The 16,067-nt window shown below is 39.4% G+C and overlaps 1 protein-coding gene and 1 long non-coding RNA gene across 3 annotated transcripts in view; one reads left to right on the top strand and one right to left on the bottom strand.

Annotated features, from left to right (window-relative positions):
• Positions 1–7,629, top strand: part of LOC106947351 (uncharacterized) — a 20,132-nt gene extending 12,503 nt beyond the window's left edge. The window contains exon 3 of the long non-coding RNA XR_001424970.1: positions 6,840–7,629. This is a non-coding gene — a long non-coding RNA (uncharacterized LOC106947351). The remainder of the gene's footprint in view (positions 1–6,839) is intronic.
• dlc1 (DLC1 Rho GTPase activating protein) overlaps positions 1–16,067 on the bottom strand; it is an 84,775-nt gene that overhangs the window by 38,435 nt on the left and 30,273 nt on the right. Inside the window, exon 1 of one of the 2 annotated variants that reach the window (XM_015032272.1) lies at positions 12,282–12,770. The exons of the other annotated variant lie outside the window; for it this stretch is intronic. Coding sequence (XP_014887758.1) covers positions 12,282–12,411 — 130 coding nt within the window. The 5' untranslated portion in view covers positions 12,412–12,770. Of the gene's footprint in view, positions 1–12,281; positions 12,771–16,067 lie in introns of those variants that run through there. 2 annotated transcript variants of the gene reach the window in all.

Genomic DNA, 16,067 nt, shown 5'->3' with positions numbered 1-16,067 from the left:
CTCTATTTTGCTTCGAGTATGCTTCAGTTCAAGACTGCCAAAAACACAACAGGAAAGCCGAGAACATCCAGCCAGTATTGTCTTGATTCCTCACGTGACGACCTTGACCTACTAATCTCTGTATAGACGTGGTATTCCCGAGGCAATTGCCTCATGCGCTCGGTAAACACAGAGACTCATTTGGAGACGGTTTCTTTCTTGCTTCTGTGCAAACCAACATTTGCATGTGTGACATATTTTTCGAGGAGTACGCAGAGAGTCAACAATGAGGGGTTTTGATATGATTATGAAGGGGCTTCATTCAGTTGAAAGTCTAAATATTTATCTGTATGCGTAGCTGACCCCAATACAGCATGCAGATTGGAGGAATCTAAAAAAATAGGCTACGTGTAAATAAACAGACTGAACTTAGGGTAGGTGTTGCTGTATAAGGAGAGAGGCAGATAAGCACCAGATTGGCCCTTTTAGTTAAACTATTTTTTTCTCTAATTTATTTATTTTTTTCGGTTTTAGCATTTAGCAGATATTATTCTTCCTTTTCTTGAATAGTATTCAGAAGATATTAGTGCCTCATCCTTACCTCCATTTCTTTATTTACCCAATCTTTCTTGTCTATGCTTCTGTCCTACACAAAGACGTGGTTATCTTATTTGCCCTGCAAGCTAATAGATGGCACCGACATATCTTAAGGGGGAGACATTGGGTGATGAACAGGAGCCTCAGTGAGGCCTGTGGCTTCCCCCTCATCCGTCTGCTTCCCATTGGTCCCAGGAGAACGATATCTCTGCTCCCGAGTGTGGAGGAGGCCTAATCCCCTCCAGCTGGAGTTTGGGCAGGAGAGACCGAGCAACCGTATCTTCAACTGTCTCGGGTTTGGATTGCGTTGACCCTCGCTCAGTGTGTTTATTTTGCAAGCAGCAAATGTCAGTGAATGGATAGAAAACACGAAGCAATAAATCTATAGAAACACCTGAGAATGAATGTGACGAAAATGATCAAAAGTTTTCTAAGGTTTAATGGAGAGGTACTTATTGTTGCTGATTCAAACGTGTGTCTCAACAGACAAACTATCAACTCTGGCATAATTCATGGCCTCGTGAATTTTTCTTTGAACCCAAGGTGTAAATTTGTCATTTGTTCCAGTCTGCAAAGGCCTGTCAGGTCCTTTCAGAGGAGAGCCACTAAATGCTGCAGAATTTTAACAATGAACAACAAACAGTGGAAAACACATTTAGTTACAGAAATACCCAAAATATAGTACCAAAGAATAATCTTATAGTAGTAAATATTCTTGGATAAAGTAGTTCCAGGGCCAGCTGAGAACTAGTGTATAACTTACAACCAACATTTTTAATTTGACCACGAGCACTGCGGTGCAGACAGCATTGATGCAACAATGATTACTGCTGGTTCAAAGCAAAGGACAATGTGAGTAGACCTGCAACATAAACTATGGCACATTGTAAAAACCAAACCTGTAGGGAACAATATTTTTTTAAAAGAATAAGACATTAGTCAGGAAGGCAGAAGAATTTCCAAATCATTTGTCTCCATTTGTAAATTCTCCCTGCTGCTTCATCACTTACAAAGTATCCCTGAGGGAAATTACCTGCGATTTAGTCCCTTAGCCTTTCCTGATGTGTCGCTTACAAAAATAAGAAAGTTTGATAAATTGCTCAAAGTATCATAATCAGAAAACAGCCCACAGGAAAAACAGAGGGAGACGGAAACACAGCAGGAATGTGAGATTCTTTAGGTTTTGAAATTACTCTTAAAAAAAATGATGTTGAGTGTGAGCCGTGAGAGTGCCAGGATTTTTTAGGTCATGTCTCACTGTGTTTATATTAAGTGTTACATTTGGCAGCTATGTTGACCCTGCAGACAGAAAGTCAAAGGGAGTGAAGGACCCAACATGTTTACTCATCATTAGGGTTTTAATGGACACTATCTGAAAAGAGGAAAGATGTCATAAACTGTCTAAAGGCTGTTTTGAAGTACAGTTTTGATCTATTGCAACTTTGTCATGCAACATGATGTTTCAGGTAGCAAATGGAAAATGTGTGATGTGTCAGAGCACTTAGACTAATTAATGCTGGCCCTGTATAAAGTTCGCTGACCCTGACCTCACCCACACATGCAAAAAAAAAACACATTAAGTTGTCAAAGTGTCACTTTGCCTACAAGCTAGTGCTAAGTGCCCCAGCGCTTCTATTATTCTCCCTGCAAGGAGCTAAATTAGAGGCTGACTGGGACACAGAGTGTGGCAACACTCTGTGTCCCAGTCCCAGTGTGGATACAAGGCCACACTCAGCCAGTGGCCTTGCATCCACCCATTCAGAGCGCCAAAGGGGTTAGCATCCCAGAGTGACTGCAAGGTGAAGGGTCACTCCCAACACCTCTTTTATTCTGAAGGCTATATGAACAATTATCGACTGATCAGTCAAAAGAGGAGATTATGTTCAATGTGCAGTGTGGGGTCTGCAGTGAAGAGAACCCAATAAGTCGGAAAGCGAAAGGGATGTTGGGAAACATCACGGCTGCATTATGAAGGTAGTAGCAGGTGATCTTTGGTGCATGTTGGTGTTTCTACTGCAGTTCAAAGTCTCATAATGACTGAGTAAACAAGTCCACCAAGGAATGAAAATATGGCCATTGTCCTGTTGAGCTGAGGTATGTTTTGTGTTTGAACTGTTATAGTAGGGAGTTATAGGGTTTTTTGAGGGGGTACCAAGTATTTGTGAATTTTGGTGATTCGCAGGTGGCTGTGGTTCCCAACTCCTGCAAATACTGGGGGTCCATTGTACTTTTTTTGCTTGTAGCCCTATTTATACACACATGCCTTCCTAACCAACTAGTGGTGTCATCCAGGTGTTGTTACTGTAGAATATTACCTCAGTTGCCAGGAAGTTGAAGTTGAGTCATGAGGCTGCTATTCAGCATCAGTGTATTTAACGAGCAGTTTGAGTTGAATTTTAAAGACAAACTGTAAGCACTATGAGCAGAATCGGCCGATTTTTCGCAAAGAACCAAAATCCATATCCTGTCGTCACATTTGACTATTTCTTTAGGTTCAAACAAATATTTAAACTTTTCTGACAACATTTAAGGAAAGGAAATACATAGTTTTTGAGAATATAGTGAATGTATGCAATAAATATTGAAAGAGCATGAAGGTGATGTGTTTTAAATCAGTTTGTGGAATACCAGGATGCCATCGTTGTTTACATGCTACTTTTCACTAATATATTTGTGTGCTCAAAAACATCACCCTAAGGATTAAGCCTGTCATCTCCAGTAGACTAACTCAGTTAATTAAAAATGGCTGACCCACTGAGACTGCTTCGCCATGCTAAAATGAGCAGACATCCAGGAAATGAAGGCCCACCGGAGAGTAAACAAACAACAGACCATGAGATCAGGAACCCAGAGAGGCAGTTAAGTCCCCAAAGATGAGGATGTTTTAATGGGGCTCTAAAACTTGGCTTAAGTACCCATCTGGAACAGATTGTGTCAAAATGCGCTTGTTTAACAGCTAATGATGAGTGACGAGTCACTCTACCCAAGCCTCATCATTGTAGGCTATGCTTTTATCAATACAAACACTGGCCTTGTCCTCTTAATCCCCCCAAAAAAGATTCACACCCCTAGAATTTTTTTTATCGCATTTTATCAAGTTACAGCCACAAACCTTATTGCAAGGTATTTTATTAGAATTTAATTTAATAGGCTACAAAAATATATTCAAACATATCAATTCATGTGTTCAGATGGACCGGTCAAAGTCCAATCAAAAGTCTCACACAAAACTTAATTGATGTGTTGATTCTGACTGAGTTTCAGCTACGTTGGAAAGAAGAATGAGCAAAAAATTTCACTTTCTACATGTGTAAACCTGGTAAATACGTACCTCAAAAGTTGTGCAGTTGTAACTGCAACAAAAGATAGTTCTGCAAAGTATTGCCTATGAAGCATTTTTAAATTGCGTATTATTTTTCTTCTACTTCATAATTAGGGTCTACTTTCCAAAATCCCTTTAAAAAAAAGTACAGCTGTTGCAGATGTAACATCAAAAAGTAGGAGAAAGTTCAGGGGGTAAGAAGACTTTTGCAAACCACTGCATACCGACAGACTTGCATACTGACCATCAGGAAAACCTCAGAGCTGTAGAAACATAGTTACAATGTGATAACTGTGTGCCATTCATGTGAACATAAGCATGCCACTTCTTGGTCTTCTTTCACCTGATCTGTTCTTCCAACTGTGTTCAAAACATCTGAAAACAGCTTAAGTGTGTGCAAATGTGCTCACTCATTTTTGACACTTTCAATTGTCACACTGCATCTTTGTACTCTGCATTTTAATCAAAAACACATTCCATCGGTATGATCAAACACATTTACCATAAGAATTGTAAATGAGGGCTTCTGAAAACTCAACTATTTTATTTATTTTTTTCCCAGAAGTGGCCTCTATTACTATGTTTGATTTCCTGAAAAAAACAAAACAAAAAAACACACACAAAAAAAAACACACACAATCCTAGGTAATCACTAAGACACAAACTGGTCACACATTTTCCAGAAAATATTAATCACAATCAAGCTTTGTATTCTTTTCACACAGTTTTACTTTGTTTTCGGGCAGCACAAGATGTTATTGCTTTTCTTTTTAACTGTTTGCTCTACATTCCCCACTCATGTGCCTTATCCCTCCAGGGTCCCTTAGTCGACAACGCATGACTTTCCTCTAATAAAAGCATCCTTGCAGTATTGATTAAAGCTGGAGACGCAGCCTCTCCACAGTGATTCAAACTAATAAAGACAGCCCTGTCTACAAAACAGCACTGCTCCACACAGTTCTCATAACTTTCTGCTGACGAATGAAGCAAGAGTCTGAGTGGACCACTCTGAAAAACTGCAGCATGAAGTGAGTATTGAGACTGCAGAGAAATCGATAATTTGCCTAAATATTTGGAACAGCGTTTTTGGATTGCTAAATCTGGAGTCCTGTGAATGTTGGCACTGCAAGAATCTACTCTCCATCAGCACACAATGTCAGTAGACTCTTGCAATAAAGAGATTCCTTGTTCTGAGTTGGGTTTTTATTCTGCTGTTTGGGTCACTGAGTAAGTCAAGTGAGGGGGACTGGAGAAGTGAAGCATGCACTGTGAAGGGAACAAGAGGAAGTCAAGAGGGCTACTGCGCAATCCTGCTGAAAAGTGGCTGACATCCTCCTATGTTTCAAAAAGAAATTATAGAGAAGGGCTCTTAACCGTTTTGTCAATAAAAAACAGACCAAAACTCCAGTTAAACACTGCATTTTCATGGATTTGGCTGAAAGATATTAACCAAAACATATTCTTAATTGTGAGTTGTGTTACTCCAAAAAAAAAAATAAAGGATTTGGTTCACATGACTTTCATTCTTTCAGCTTAAAAAATGTCTCCCGTGATTTTCGTTTTCATTAAATGAGACGAGAACGAAATGAGACACCTATCAATAAAAAACAGATGGATCTTTTAGGTCATGAGTCCGAAAGCAACCCAGCGCTCCGACAAGAGAAAGTGCAGAAAGACGAGAGGAGAGGGAGCGCTTTGCAGCAAGCAAAGCAAACAAGTTTGGCTCAAGCTTGTTGGAGTCACTGAGTTTAGCAAAACATTCCTGAGTCTTTGAAACAAGTGGCCTTGTGAGACAGACACAAGAGGGCTTTAAATCACCCAACAGGAGCAGAGCTGCAGGACTCTAACTCTGTCATAAATATCTCAAGAGTTTTACCTGCATGTCAAGTTAAACGACTACCAGTTAAACTGCAAATTTCGGTTAAAAGGTGTACCACATCGATGTGATAAAGAGAGATAACATGCCACTAATGGCATTGAGAGTTTAGCATCTTGTGAAGCAGGTGATAAAAGGTCAACATTTTATTAGGATGTCAAGTGTTAACAGGTAACATAAAACACTGCCAATGCACCAGGCATGTTGATTATCCCTTTTTTTTTTCAGATATGTTCTGTGACTTTTAAAGAGTAATTTTATTTTTCTGCTCCAGTCCAACTTTCAGAGGTTCTATTTGACTCAATATTTGGTCTCAAACATTACAGCTGAGCTATTCTGAAGCCAACTAATTTGCCCATTATTACAGCTAAAATAGCGATATTTAAAATTCAATTGCGCAATATTACGTCTAATAGGTGTATTCGTGTATGCTTTTTGATATCCTTCGAATTATTATACGCTTGTACACTCACAAAGACACGGTGCTTTAAAATCTCTTTTCAACCATTCAAATGCAACACACTTCCCTGCTGAGACGCACAAGTGCTTTAATAAAAATCTCTGGCACAAACTGAGTCGACAGACAAGCAAAAGATGCTCTTGGCCTACTTGTTCAAAACCTCATGACTGGGATGTGGTGCAGGCGCCGTGGAAGAGACGATGGAGCATTTGGTAAAATAATAAAGAGGTGTACTATTTTTAGACAAACTCGACCTAAATGTCAAAGCATCCTGAAACGTGACTCTCCAAGAGGGGAGCTGGTGCCTTGGAGAAACATCACAAGCTTTTCTGAAGAGAGAATCATGTAAAATGTTACGAGAAACAAGAAAAATGACCACAAGTCAGATCGCTGAAGTTTGATGTAACGCTGCTCATCTAATTGCGGTGCGGGTTTTAATGTTTTTATCTTTTTTAATCTTTTTCAAAATGTCTTTCTCTTTCTCACTGTTTTTTCAATGTCACATGCTGTTTTTATTTTAATTATGTAAAGCACTTTGAAATGCCTTGTTGCTGAAATGTGCTATACAAATAAAATTTGATTGATTGATTGATTGATAATTGCAGTGACAACTGAAGGGACGAAATGGGCTGAACATGCGGATGTGAGAGTTGATGTGCTTTAAAGAGGAAATGGATGCCACACGAGGACCTGACTGACATTCACAAGGGCCAAATGTGATGGCAAAGCATTTGCAAAATAGCAAGTCATCTGGAATATTTATGCAGTGGTTTCAACTGGAGTGGTTTTAAGAACCAGAAGCTCATTTCGAAGCTATAGCCCCATTCTGACTAGCAGTTAGCTTGAGTAATTTCTAACTAATTTGTGCTTCTCCCATTACATACAGTCATCATGGGCATGAATACCATGTTCACTTTGACTTTCAATGATGGATTTTGATATTTTTATTCCTTTCAAAGGCTGCTTTGATGTGTTTTGCTCACACTGCTACACTTAAAAGTTGGTACATTGTTCTTAGGTTGAGAGTATTACTTAAACCTCTCCAAACACACTTCTTACAATCCTTGTCTTCACCTCATCGCATTAAATTTTTCTCCCAGAACATATTTGGATTCCCTATATGGATGGCTAACAGTTCCAGTCTAACTTGAAGGCATCAGTTTTGAAGGAGGTGCTTTTTTTCTGGCTAGGCTCTCTTTCTGTCCATGGCAACATAAAATTGGCTTCATTGGGTTTGGTCCTTGGTCATTTTCAGAATACTGTTGAAAACCCTAACCCATTTCTTTGTGGCTAAGGGCGATAGTTTGGGTTACATGGTTAAAACCTGGACATTATTTGATGTTTTTAAAAAATGTATCACTTTAAGATGTTATTTTCCTCTAATAAAACCACCACATACAACAGTGCACTTTGATTCTGTTTTGTATTTGCATGTTCAATGATCACTCACTGACAAAGTGGTGAACTTATGCAGAGCTACCAACCAAAAGGTCACCTAACTGGGGACAAAACCTTCCACCTTTCAGTCCAGTTGAATAAAAAAATAATATTTTTTTCTGTTAATAGCGGCAAAGTAATTCACCAATCCTGGTTTTGTGTTTCAAGATTTTATAGGACCAGCAGAACAAATTTCATAATACAGATTCTTCTCTTGACAAACTGAAGCAGTGGCTCAAACCTAAAGTCTTGCTGTGAAATCATATTCTTTCGGGTTATTTGTCACATATTGCTTGCTGTGTTATTCTTTCCCTGAGACCTCTGCTGATGTCACAACGGTGTGCCCCTTCTGACTTCCTCTTTTGGCCTCCTTCTACCATGAAATGATCCTGCTGGGTCGCTGTATAGTCCTGCAGGGCCCAACAGACCCATAACAACTGTGTGGTTTAACAAAAGAAGGGTGTGAGCAGACCAGAACATGTTCACGGGCCTCCCCCGACCTACACACAATAGCTGAGTTGCTACTTAATAATCACTTTTTCATGCACAAATTGACTTTGGTTCTTAAGCAATAGAGCGATTGTCATACTGAAGTCTCTTCTGCTGTAGATTGATCTCCACAATGATTCTTCAAACTGAACTGAAGACTGCCTCTGTTTTTCGAGGGTCTTCTGCTAAATCATTCAGTTCTGAGATGCATCAGGCTGCAAGATGTCAACACACTGCCAGTGTAATCTACAGGATGTTATTTGAGTGAAGACAAGTTGTGACTTGTGTTGACTTGTTATAGAGTTAAAAGGAACTACTTGTTCCTGAAAACATGCCGAAAACATTTTCCAATTATCCGGCTACGGCCAGATAAAAAGAGAGTGAGCTGTAAATGTTTATTATCTACAGAAAATGAATTTGAGGAAAATACTCTGATTTGACAATTAATGAGAAATACATCTTCAAGGATGGCTTCATGCACACGGGGTCTTCAGGAAATCATTGGCAGATGAAGATAAGGATTGCCTTAGGTGATATATGGACAACGGCAAACTTTTTGTGAAGCAGTGACTGCCTCACCAACTACCTAAATGGCAGCCGAGCTGGTTGAGGTGGCAGAGTGAGGACACAGAACATGGTATGCTTAGAAACGGAGATAGGCAGTAGAGTGTCCTCCATGCATAAACTAAGACATGGCTTTCTGCTGCTGAAGTCTGTACATTGAGTAGCAGGATGGATTATTTACAGCTGGAAATACACATTTAGCATGTCGACCCACAAGTGTGAGTTTTTGTTTTGAGCAATTTCAAAAGCAGTGCAAGCGAGGCTAACACCGGCTATCTGCGCTGTCGCAAAAAGCACTTGAGACTACAGCCACCCATACTGCCAGTTGGCTGACAGTATAATGAATAGACGCTGCCGACAAAGGGATTACCCTAAATTTTCATGCAAGTCCCCTGCTTCTTGGACATCAAGACACTTTTAGGTGTTGCTTTTCTCTTCTTAAGGAAGACTCAACTTCAGCAATATACATTGGACAAGAGCAACCCATGTTTTTTCAATGAATATTTCCGACTTGAACTCACTGGCTACTTTATTGCTACCCCCTTTTTTCTTTTAGAAAATTTAACAAGGTGTTCTCCTTCACACAACCGCCACTCACTCACTGCACATTTCCTCTCTTTATAGGACCATTCTCTGTATACCTGAGAGAAAGTTGTGTTCGAAAATCCCAGTAGGTCAGCACTTTCGGAAATAATCAGAGCAGTCTGTGTGGCGTTCAAAGTCACCTTTCTTCGCCATTCTGATGCTCGGCATGTCTTTAAACCCCGATGCCTAAAAACACTCACGTTTCAGCCTGAGTTGCTATTCATATTTACAATCAGTTAAGCAGGTAAGTGTTTATGAAAAGATAAAATACTCGTTGTTGTTGTTATTGTTGTAGAAATGTTAACCTGAAGACATTGAGATAAAATAGAACATATATCCAGTAGGCAGAAAGTTCAGAAATCAGTTGTACTTTTTCCTTTGATTACCAAAACATCTAATTTCTCTAATTACCGGCTTCAGCAGAGACCTACACAATGTTCAGGTCACAGATGTGGTTTTAGTGCATGCGGAGTACCAAGTAGGGGGTGGGAGGAAAGCCTGTCAGCACAAGTGGCAATGAGGGCATTCAGGCTGAGTGTTGCTGACTTAATTCAGTAAGCAGTTTCTGAACATCCTGTACCGAGTGTTGCAGTGTGTGGAAAAATCAAAAGCATCCATCTGTCTATCCCTTCCCGACACTCAAATCATTCTCACCTCTAAATTCATTTTAAAGCACTCTGGTTGATCAGCGTGGATCAGGCCTGGTTCTTTGTTACATTTAGACTTATAGGCTATTGCTGTGCATGATAAACCAACAACCGCACGATATTCTAAATGTGTTGGTGTATGGTGAGCGAAAAATAAACTGATTTGAACAAAAGATGTGGATGTAAACATCACTTTGCACTATAATGTAGGTACTCATTAGTATCTCTCTGGAAGGACACACCCCAAGCCTTTAGGAAAGTTGTCTGTAGGACATATGCAGAGGAAGCTGTGGTATCTTAGAGAATGTATTTATGGATTTCCCATGCCTAAAGAGGCTAAAAAAAGAGGATGAATGAGGACAATGGTTTGGTGAATAAGTCATCTCTGTGACACCTTTCAGTGCACAAAGGTCGGTGTGGAAACTGGGACTTGTTAGTGCACATACTCAGAGTTCCTCAGAGCATATTTCTCCCTTTGGCTGTAAACATGATTCAGTTTGTGATGGAATCATAGGGATGACGAGACCAAGGAAAGGAAACATGGCTATTGGGTTTCAGGATGAGTCAAACTGCACAGGACTAACATGAAGTCCTTGAAAGCAAACACTCATGTTTCTGAATGAATCACAAACCAAACTCAAAGGCCTATATGTCTTGGTGTTCACGTATGTTGTGCAAATTTCACCAGGATAGAACAACAACAATGGCAAAGTTAAAATGATTTCTACGTTTTGTTTTTTTTTTTTTAAATAGCTGCCAATAAACCTAAAGTGTGTGCTGAAAAGACGGAGAATCAAAAATATAATATACCAGCACTATTCAAAATAACTGTCACAATTTTGTATCCTTTGTACCATATTTGACTTTTTGGAGTAAAAAAAATTAAGAAATCTGCAACAGGACATTTTGTACCAATCATGGGTCTGTTTGTACCTGTCAAGGGATTTTTCTTACCAGTTTTGACAATTAAAATAATTCCCTATATGTTCTTTAACTTCACATTCACCATAGATCTTAAGGGAGATAAACATTTTTTTTTACAGCATGTAAATGCTTAAATACCAAACAAGAACTGATAACTGACATGCAATGCTATAAATACATAAGAAAAAAATGTCTTGTTTACAGCTAAGAAATGGAGGAAGGAAGGCATAAATTTTGTAACATGTAGATCTGAAATGCAGATACTTTTGTTGGAATGGTGAATGGAATCGTGATAATTGCATTAACAAGTCTATCCCACTTTTGTTTAATTGTAAGAGGCTGCAAATATTGGATTCACAGCTTCAGGCTACCCTGAGCTGGGCTTGCATAAGCTCTGATTCCTGCAGAAATGTAAACATTCTGAAACCCCAGCATCTTCTCTCTAATCCTGCATCTAAAAAGATAAACTGTTGTCTATATCTTTATGTGGTCATGAAAACAAATCAACAGACCAATAAATTTACAAATACACGACAAGGAGTGCATGACATACATCCACAAACTCAAAAGGAAATATTTGATCTTGGAATTGCGGTCGCTTCATTTTCTTAATCAAGTTAAAGTGAGACAAGCAACATCACACTGAAACTTCAAAGTATTTATAGGTATTTATGACCTGCTTCGCTTCTGCTAACAGTAAATGGCCACCAGCATTGCTGAGAGCATTTAATTCTGGATTCATTTGGAAACATATGTACCCTTCATGGAATACAGATCTACAAACACTTAAACTTGTGTTGAGGATGATGAAATTTCATAATCAAACTTCTGCAATCCGTCATCCCAAAAAGATGGCTGGTGGTTTTTTTCTCAAACTTCTCTGAAAGTGCCTGATGTGTTTGATCTCAGCCATCTGGAGGCAACATAAAAAGCATTTCTGTAGCTAACTCTGTCCTACAGCTGCTGCTCTTAGTGATATATATTATTAAGAGGTAAGCTAACCAGAGAGCTGGGTACTCTGGTGTAATGGATGGCTATCTGGTTCATAAGTTAAACATGGTCCAAACCACACCTTAAGCATTTGCAGCAAGGCTGGTCGCAGGCAAAAAAAAAAAAAAAAAAAAAAAGTCAATACTGCTCGTCTGCAGGCACCGACAGGGAAAATAAACTCTAGATATGAATTACAAAGTTACAAAAATAGGAATGAAAACATCTTCAGACTCCACACCCCATCTTTTAAAAGATACAAATCTGCTGATCTATTGATATTTTTGTCACTTTTAAAAGGTATCTTTTCATTTTTTACAATGACAAAGCAGATTTTTTTCATGCAGCTGATATTTTGACACCACATACACACGCTAAAACAATAACACCTGCCATCTGAGCCCACGTTCTTACCTGCAAGTCGACTTTCTCGGGCGGGCTTGCTGAGCATATCTAGAGCTTTGCTGGTGGAGGACCTGATGTGGTCACTGAAGGACCGCTGCAGCAGCAGCAGCCTCATAGATCGAGACATATCAACGAGCATCCGCCCTAAGCTGACCTACGCCACACTCCTTCCCACACCTGTTTCCTGATGAGATTGATTTTCCACAACAGATCCACCTGGCTCCGCTGCTGCTACACTTTCCTAACCCTAACATACATATGTTGTCGTTTGCCTTTTTGTGTTATCTCCACCTATCTGGTTCTGTAGCAAGCTTATTTCAGGGTCCTTCTCCACCGCCCAGTCTCTGCTTTGTCGGAGTCCAGCCTGTGCAATCCAGTCTGCTGCAGCAAGCATCAGTGCAGTATCTGCTGGGACACATCCAGCCAGTGCTGCAACGTTCTCATATTCTATTCTGCCAGCATGTGTGTCTGGGAGAGTGTGTGTGAGTATATGTGTGTGGAAGTGCTTTTTTTTTTTTTTAGAATGCAAGCTCCAGTGCTCTCTGCGAATATCTGAGTACTTCACAGTCACGACTAGCGTTTTATCTCAACTCTCGCTCTCTCTTTTTTTTTTTTGACTCTGCTCTTTATCACATTCATCTTCACATATCAGCTCTTCTTTTTCCAGCACAGGTAGGTAAATCAAAGCCAGTTATATAAGCAGATTCTATGGCAGTCTGCTTGTTGAGAAGCTCCACCTGTCCAGGTCCATTTGCTCCAAAAGACAAGTGAAACCGATCAAGGACAAGGAAACAAAGAAGGATCCTTTCAGAACTATAAATTGCAAAGGCCTTAAAAAAAAGCTAAATATAGACTTTCAAGAACTGTGAATATCAAGGGTTTTAATCTACACTATGTTTCAACTTATGCCATGTACTTTAACTCTGACTGAAACATGATGTGCTCACCCACAAAGTCGTCATAAACACAAGCTCATGTGCTGATAGTTCTTGTGAAACTCAACTGCACTGTAACCATTATGAAACAAAAACATTTAAGCTTCCATGACGGACAAAATCGACACAATGGAATCCATTAGCGCTGATCGGATAATGCTGATTTAGCCTCTATTAGGGAAGCCAGGTTCTCTGGGGTCCATGAGAAAGCCTTAGCCATTAAATGAATCAACAAAAACAAGAAATCTCATATCACCTCAACTAACACTACACATGTTTTGTGTTTGTTTTTTGTTTTTTTATGATGATGATGTCTCTATAATGCAACTTCTCTTGTTGGTCTTTCTTGACAGCGACTGATATTTTATCCCAACAGCAGTTTTTGCAAGTCAGCCTCAGGATGACTTGGATGAAAATAGTTTTCTGGAAACTGTCAACTAAAGTGCACAAAGCTTAAATTTTCTGTTCTTGACGATATCTACAGCTGTCAATACACTCTGGTCTTGCTCCCGTTGGCATGTTTTTATGAGGAACAGTTTACGCAAGGATGAAATTAACGCTAGCATGTTTACTTGCTGTTTAGATGACTGTTGATTATTTGGCTACCAAAATAAATTTATTATGCAGAGCAGGTCCCATGACACAGAAACACCAGGAAGATACTGCAGCTAAAACAGTTTCTCTCTCCCAGTGAACTTAATTGTAAACTGCTTACAGTTGAAATCAAATATTTACATAAACTGTAAAAAAAAAAAAAAAAAAAAAACTTAGAGAACAAAATCTGACTAAATTATTCTGTTTTCAAACAGAACAATTCTCATTAACTTCTCAGGAGTATGTGCAAACAATAACAGCGCTTCAAGGGAGACAAATGGCAACTCATTATGCTGTGTCAAGAAGGCCAACTGCAACTAAAAATAATGTCTCCCAGTTCTGTAAACCTAAATTGCTCATTATGATTAAAAAAATAAGGACTATAGATCTGGTTTTATTACATAGTTTGTGCTGCTGCCCGCACTTACTCTTAAAATTAAAATGACATCCATTAAAGCTGATTTAAAATACATTCCTCAAAGTCCACTTAGTAATAAAAGTTATGATCTCCTTTTTAAAGTTCATCAAGCCCATATGGTTTAGTTCCGTTTATGCAACTTATTACTTATTGTGGTTTGCCGTCTGTTTTGAGCAGAATGTACTGATCAGGCCACAATAAGATTCACGCTTGAGAAAATGAGCCAATCATGTCGACTGCCCTGGCAAGAGGAGGTAATGTGCCCAGCAGAAGGCTTATTTCAGCCTGTTGATAGCACTGTGCTCATCATGGACAATTGACTTTATGGTCCCCAAGGTTTGCAGAGAGCGATAAGGCTGCATTCCTGTGTTTTTACTTTCTGGCCGTCTCTGTGGCAGCGGACCGACCTCTGTAGCAGAATTGTAAAAGTGGATAAGACAATGGCAAAGGGAGCCAGTCTATTAAAAGCAAATCCTTCATCACATTGTGTTGAAGTCATAAAATGGCAATCTAAATCAAGATTATATTCTGAAACTCTCCAGTGTAAGCTTGTGCTAGTAGTAGTAATATTCCATCAGTGTATCGAGGTTTTTTTTTTTTTTTTTAGCTTGAAGAATAAAGTCCTAAAAGGTGGAGTAAGAGGGATGGACACACGAAGGAGAAAAGCTTTTAATTATGCCAAATGGTTCCTCTGTGTAAGGCATTCCAGCAGCATGTATCTACATCTGTCTCATCAGGAGGATGGAGGGCAACTTGACGACATACTCACCCACAGACAGGAGAGGCGGAGCTGGGTGGACTTCAAACAGCGGACATAAACAGTACGTGAGCGCCTATATGATCAAAACGTCAGTGAAAACAATGCAACTCGCGTTTGCTTTTTACAGCAACGCCAACAATGTGTCAGCTGTAATATGTATGTCTGGGTGTGCCTGGCTATGGTGGACCCTTTGATGTGATGATCTGCTGGAGGTTTTGTTCTGCTCTCAGCCAGGAACTCTCCATTTCCCTCAGATCTATCGACAGATGACATTCCTGCACATTGCCAAACTATAACATAACTTCCCAAAGATTTATGACACTGTGTAAACCGGAGTTCAGAGACGAACACGTGTGAAGTGATTTGGAAATAATTTAAATGGATGCCAATTGAAAGTAAAATAAATCATACAACCTGGAAACATTGATATAAAAAAATAGGTTTGCTCTTATAGGCCACTATATTAAAGACCACTTTTTAGTGGATATTTAGATCTTGTTTTTCCTTCAGAATGGCATTAACTTTTGTCGGTGTCGCTTCAACAAAGTTTTGGAAACACTCCTCAGAGATTTTGGTCCATATTGACAGAACAATCGAAATCTGTTGAATTTTTCTGCACAAATCAAAATGCAGGAACATTTGGTCGACTAATGTTATTGACCAACATCACCTCCAAAATCGCTGGGGCATAAAAGCTAAAGTCAGTTTCTGGAATAAATATGGGAATCTTTAGCATAACTCAGTTTAAAAAAAAAAGGGAAGTGAACATTGCGAACTAAAATGTAACACTGCATAACTAGATGCACATTGTCATAACGGTGACACCAATTCGTAAGGTCCAGTGAAAATGTGGCATGCGCCGATCGTAACGCAAGGATTACGCTGCTAGGTCCCCCCATTGTCTGTCCTCAGAGCTATTTTCTTTGCAGCCGATTAGTAAAGTCAAGTGGAGTAAAACACTTGACTCCCCTCCTTCCTTCTCTTTCATGAGTGTTTTCAGGGATTTTTGTGTACACACTAATGACCCCGACTCTTGAACTGGTTCTTCGCTGTTGAGCGGACAGACGGTCCACAACTGCAAAGACATT

This window comes from Poecilia latipinna, unplaced genomic scaffold (genome assembly GCF_001443285.1).
Source record: "Poecilia latipinna isolate Pla-1442-1.1 unplaced genomic scaffold, P_latipinna-1.0 Scaffold237, whole genome shotgun sequence".
Classification (NCBI taxonomy): Eukaryota; Metazoa; Chordata; class Actinopteri; order Cyprinodontiformes; family Poeciliidae; genus Poecilia; species Poecilia latipinna.
Note: the sequence above shows the minus strand (reverse complement) of the source record. Positions and strands in the feature narration are given on the sequence as shown.